General features: G+C 36.2%; 1 protein-coding gene across 1 annotated transcript in view; it reads right to left on the bottom strand.

The window, feature by feature from the left end:
• Nucleotides 1–704: 704 nt before the first annotated feature.
• The window catches only part of LOC138319678 (girdin-like), a 66,340-nt gene continuing 60,405 nt past the window's right edge, over nucleotides 705–6,639 (bottom strand). The window contains exons 30-31 of the mRNA XM_069262825.1: nucleotides 6,206–6,330; nucleotides 705–6,064 (exon numbers count right to left, since the gene is read on the bottom strand). Of these exons, the coding sequence (XP_069118926.1) occupies nucleotides 4,601–6,064; nucleotides 6,206–6,330 (1,589 nt within the window). The 3' untranslated portion in view covers nucleotides 705–4,600. The remainder of the gene's footprint in view (nucleotides 6,065–6,205; nucleotides 6,331–6,639) is intronic.

Genomic DNA, 6,639 nt, shown 5'->3' with positions numbered 1-6,639 from the left:
CAAGTCCCAGACTTGACACATGTGACGGTGCGTCATTCTAAACATACCTGGTCTCGGATACACATGCCCTGATATTGCAAATAACGATGTCAAAATGAAAATAAACAGTGCACTAACCTGACAAGGTTTTAATGAAGTAATACATGAATGTGTTGTCAGTTAGATCCCAAAATATGTCCAATACAAGCTAATAAAACACTTCAATATACAGAAATTTTTACACATACATCAAAACGTGCGTGTACTTGGTAGTTATCGCTAGTTTGGGACAGCTACGTCGCATGTACATAGCCAGTCGAGTGCATCGAGTATGAAGATATACGTTGAGCTTTGTGGATGGATTATTATTTGGATTTCTATTCACTTGTGTTGAAATTTTTGGTGTAGATACACATGCTTTAAATAGGGGTCAGGAGGCATGTTGTATCCAAGCAGAGTTAAATCAAAATGGCAACTGCTCATCCTTAGAAACGCAAGGAGCTGTCCCGAAAATGAATTTTGAAAAAAAAAAAAAAAAAAAAAAAATTATTTATTTTTCAAAAAAAATTTTCAGTCTACCATCTGATGCAGGACCTATAAGTCTTCCTTGATCTTGTAACCCAGAGGTTAAAGGTCGGAGGTAAAATGTCAGACACATTAATCAACCTCTTTGATAACTTGGGCTTTACATAGGTATTCTTAGGTAAATGAAAACAAACAATATATTTCAGTTTTATGACATTTAATTCTATTCAGTTAATTCATATTAACTGGTGATCCATGTAATAAATTATTGCAAAAACAATGACCATCTATTAGGATATGTATCCACTGTTAGCAGAGTGGAATCCACATGATTATATATATCCAATCAAGCTTTTTCATAACACTGATTTATCATTGTTAGCATTTTGTTAACAATGATTTAACGCTGCATCACCAACATAATATTAACACTGGTCCGATACTGCTGTCTTATAAACAATGTAAGTTGATGAGAATGGTACAAAAATATACAAGCAAAATCTTAATGTGAAAAAGGCAGGATTGATGTAAAAATGATCTTTACGTAAAATTTGAAAAATATATATATATAACAGTGTAACATGTTTAAATATCTATACATATTCTTGTTGATAATTTATGACTGCAAAGAGAGTTGAATAGTGACGTTAGTGTGAAGTTATTTATTTCTTATCACTCCAATGTAAGTAAAATTTCACTAACAAGGTTAAGGAATTTCATGGCAACTATTTTGTAATAGTTGAAAATAACATTTTCCATGCTTTAAAACTGAATATGGAAAAATTTGTCTAGCAGGGGAGATAATTGAGACAGGTTAGTGGAGGACGGACAATCAGAGTTCATCTGCGTATAGATGTGAGGACATATTATCTGACAAATACATATGGAGTGTCTGTTTAATGAAGGAATGACGTCAGTAGCATGTCTTTTTGATGTATCACAGTTACCTCCCTTCATTTTACTTGTAGTGAAACAAAGGGAAGTAACTCTGACAGATCAGCGTCATGTGGACACTTAAATCTAGTAATGTTCCCGACTTTCGTCACAAGTGAAGACAAGTAGAGTGAGCATGATAGATAATAAATAATGAGTAGCCTTAAGCTTACAATGCTTACCCAAGAGATTTTTACAAAATATTGACACAAATCTACAAAGAAAATAAGAGATGTTTCACATCTTTCCATAAACAACTATCTGTAAAACAATTCATTCTTTCTTAATCTTTAATTACAACAAATTTGTGCATCCACTATAAACTGACTTTGAATTTAGGTGTAAAATTCACATACACTGATGTTTTACAGTAAGGCGGACAGTGAACAGGTGAGCAAATTACAAAAGTAAAGGTATATAATCTCAAGGCACATGTAGATATCAGCTGATTTATAAATATTACATTGTGAGACAAACTGTCTTAACTAAATTTTGTAGCATTCATCTAAATCTGTAAAAATAGCCTATTGTAAGTCTGTCTAAACCAATAGAAAATCTGTATAATTTTACTTTATATAACTAGAATTTACTTTCAGGTACTCCATCAATAATACATGGATGGTCCCTAGGGATTTAGGAAAGGTGTTTTCTGGTTAGAAACCATAAAGAAGCCCATGGTTTACAGAGTAAGCTGAGAAGGTGATATACAATAATGGAATGACTTTTAGTGTAAAACTTCACAACACAAAAATGTATATAACTAGCTTTGTACAAAACGCTAATCACAACACAATTTCATCACATGCGCATATATCCATAGTGGATGTGCTCCCACACGAGAGCCAGTGTCTCGGGGGTCGCGGTCGAGACAGTTATAAAAATATTTTTATTGTAGGACGGACATTATGGCTGGCTGTAAGGAAAGTGCTCAAAGTTAAAAAAATCCAATTGAACTATAATTTTAAATAGATATTATAGTTCTATAAATAAATACATTGTTTCATGTGTAACTATGGTTACACTTAACAATCCCATTCAAGCCTGATAGACATGGTAACATAGCAAACACATATTGTGTACTGGCAAGCTGTTCGTTTGATGAACATTCAAAGAATAGTGGACATTTTTAGCTAAATCTTCTAAGAAATGTAAAGTGGTATTGATTTCATATTTAAAAGCTTGATGAAATACTATTGTATTTAAAACAATAGTAATAAATTTAACTAATTAATTCCTGTAAATTCATAATGAACTGATCCGATCCTAGGACAAGAAGAGTTCAAATATGTATCAAGGGTTGGATATACATAAATATTTTCAATTGGTGTTTATATGTTAATTCATCCGCATCCATGTAAATTTATCTTTTTACTTTTGAATTATTGTAAACATTTATCTTTGAATTTCAGTGAAAAATATGAATCTAAATGCAAAACTAAGAATGTGATATCACTTAAAAAAACAAAACAGAAACAAACTTCTTGCAGTAACTTACTTCAATACTTCTAGATACATTCTTACTTGCAACAGACTTTGAAGCAAATTAATGGTTTGTCTTGGATTCTTATTCAAAACAGACAAGTTCATTGCATGTAGTGAAAAATCTCAATTGTTTGTAAAGCTTGCAAAGATAAAAAAAAATATAAATTACATGTACCAAGTATTTTGGATTTCAAAGATTGTATAGAAGTAATGTAACATACAGCACTGTGGAGTTGATTAATAAAATTATATGTGAATGATAATTTTATCAAATATATCTTCAAGTGACTCCAATATTGTTACACTTGTTAACGGTGTAAATATACCTCAATGTCATTGACAAGGTCACTATTAGATAAAACACCATCACTTATACAATTGTATATACATACATACAAACTGCAGTACGGCTATATTGTGTTAAACAGATGTACATAAATGGCTGCCTGGACAGACAAATGGTGCCCATGGAAAATATTGCTTTTGATGATGATGACAGAGCTAGAATGGCAGTGTCATCAATCAAAATGGCTGCCATATAACTGCGAGATAAATCATTCTGTGGAGACTGGATAGTGCTGCCGCCTTCATGTTAACGATACAAGGAAGGTAAGCATTTAGTGAAGGGTTAGACAATAGCCAATCAGATTCAAGGCCACATTTTCATCTTTCGGTCTCAAAATGAAATTGCTACAAAATTTAACATTTGAAAGAACTGTTGGAAAATTGTAATATGTTTCTAAGACAATATTGCCAATTCATTTCTGGAATTTGTAATGAAAATGTGTTTATTGAATCCGAGTGACAGACAACATGCTTGTGGATAGGTGCTGGGAGATGCAACATTTTTACATCATACAAAGGTCAAGGACAGACAGCAACAAAGGTCAAGGTCAAGGAGTTAAAGACAAAGTTAGTTTCTTCAACATTCCACATATAATGCCCATGGATTCGCTTCCTTGCTAACAGTTGACTTCACAATCTCCCGACACAAAAGAACACTTGTTACTATAAATAGACTGTTCTGTCTCTGGCAAGGGGAGACAACTACACCGTTCCACATGCATAGGGCTAAATTGTCCACCTATCACCGTGCTTCCCTAGTCCTGTTAAAAGAGAAAATGTTATCAGTAAGATGTTGGCGGACCAGTCATAAACTGGCCAGAGTAGAGATTCTTAAAAGACAAAAAATAAAAATATAAACATTTTTAGACAAGTTAAAAGTTAATTTTGTAATATATCTGTTTTAATTAGCATAAAAAAGTTGATGTTTTACAGAAAAAAATGAAGCAGAAAGAGAGAAAAAAAATCTCATGCTTTCATAAATGCTGGGAAAATGGAATCTCACTGAACCATGCCATCTAAAACCTTTTATCAGTTTTTGAGATGAAAGTATTGCAGATCTTCTTGTGTGAAATTGTCAGATTAAATGAGATTCCATACATGTGTATCATAGAAAGCTATTGTAAGGTTTTAAGCATTAGTGTGTTAAATTATGTGCTGAATTCATATGCATTCCACAGACAGTGTTTTATAAATGGAAACAAATTCTTAAAAAAAAAAAAATAATAATAATAATGAAATATATTATGATTAACCAGACAAAATGTCTATGCCATTGCGAGGAGAGACATTAGAAAGCGTCTACTATGAGGTAGATGTTTACGACTGTGGCGTTACGTCACACACAGCCATACTCGTACCATCGTGAATTTTCGTTTGGTTCTGCAGTATTCTCCTCTGGTTTCATTGGTCGTGGCGCGGATGAGGGCGGTGACTTTATCCCTGGAGTAACTGAACGAGACATGCCCCCACCAGGCAGGGTTTTACTGACGGGACCGTTAGAGGAGTTGGCCCCCGAGGTCTGGTACGGTTGGGCAGACATACGCCCTGTAGGCATCTGTCCTGGTTCTCGGACCAGACTTACACGAGCGATTACTTCGCGATTCCTCCGTGGGGGAGGCACAGGGGGTGTACGGCCTTTCTGAGGTTGTGAATATATTGGTCCTTGGTCCTGTTTCTGTCCCTGCTGTTGCTGAGCCTGCATTTGCAATTGTTGAAAAATGTTTGGAGGAACCGACTTGGGTCGTTCTATTTTTTGTACACGCGCGTAATGATGCTCTTGACTTCCTTCCGTTGGTCCATTACTTTGAACACTAGATTTTTGTGGAGAATAATCCATAGAATTGCGTGTCCGATTATCCCCCACACTAGAATAGACATTTGCACTGTTATTTTGGTCCATATAATTATTTGGTCGAGACATGGGACCGTGTCGGCTAGCATCTCTTGTGGGTATAGGTCTGACTGGACCGTTATGTGAATATTGCTGAGGACTGGGTTGACTGTCTGTAGGGGTTTGTCGACTCCTCACCATTCCTGACTGATTAGGGTGGGGAGGGGCCCGAGTTGGCCCTGGGGGCTGGTTTTGGTATCCCCTAGGGGTGGGTGGTTTGTTTGCCATATGAGGCGACTGGTAATTATAACTGTCCTTAGGAGAGTATACACTATTGTTTTTGGAAATGTCACTGAAGTTTGATGTGTTGGAAATGATGGAGTTGTTATGTGAGGATGAGGATTGACTAAATGAGGTGAGTCTATCAAGTCTGTCTGTAGCCGTCTCTGAAGGTGTGGGGGGCAGCTCTCTGTTCTGATTGGATGAGCGATTTGCTGGTGAGCTTCCTGATTGGCCAGGAGATGATAACATTGAGTACTGAAGAGTTCTTGTAGTTGTGGATGGTGTTGATCCAAGAGTATTTCTCCTGAAATCATGTGGGGGTTGTTGACGTGGGAATGGAGAAAATTTGTCTAGTTCCTCGAGAGAATTGCTGTGATATCCTCCATTGTTATGTTGTGCTGGTGTGGAGGTCTCGGGGAGTTTGCCTTGAGGAGGTGTGGCCTGTCCATAACTCTCAGGCCGACTCTCTTGACCACTCCCACTGCTGCCGGTAGATATACGAGACATTCGAGATAAATTCAGGTCTTGATGTGAGACGGCAGCCACGTCAGGAATGGAATGCATATGTCGATTGTTAGTCATCGGTGGGGGTGGTGCCTGTCGTTTCTGTCGGAAACTGTTGTCTGAATTCTCGCTACTTTTTGACTCCATATCATCCTTGATCTTACCAAGGTCAGTTGACTGCCTCTGAAACATGACAAGCAAGCTAGTTAATATCATTACACATCAAGTGCATAAATAAAAATAAACTCAAAGAATTCATGTACCAAACTTCTCCCAAGTAATTTTGAATGAGTACTACACTGCCCATTACCTTACTATTCTTACCTTATTGTCACGATTCGCCTCCCCTAGGAACTCCTCCAAAGTCAGCAAGTCATTGCCACCCTCGGCAGCGTTAGAACGGAATCCACCATCATCATCATCGGAGAAACAGGTTGGTCTGCCAAGGCCTATCAACAGATTAACAAAATACAGTAACGGGACAATTCAAAGTACAAGGCCTATCAACAGATTAACAAAATACAGTAACGGGACAATTCAAAGTACAGACTTCACACGTATCATGAACATATTGCTGAAAACATAACAGGTATATGGATGGTGGATTTGAGACATATTATAATCCAATTCCTCCCCTCTTTTCTATATATATTAATTGTTAATTATCCCTTAAAATATTCCTTTCAAACTTAAACATCTTCATCCATTGTGCTTAATATAAAATATGACTAAAAAATAACATTTGCCATAAAAGTTTG

The sequence above is a fragment of the Argopecten irradians genome, chromosome 3, assembly GCF_041381155.1.
Source record: "Argopecten irradians isolate NY chromosome 3, Ai_NY, whole genome shotgun sequence".
NCBI classification, from domain to species: domain Eukaryota; kingdom Metazoa; phylum Mollusca; class Bivalvia; order Pectinida; family Pectinidae; genus Argopecten; species Argopecten irradians.
The sequence above is the reverse complement of the archived record's forward strand: the minus strand, read 5'-3'. Positions and strand labels throughout refer to the sequence as shown.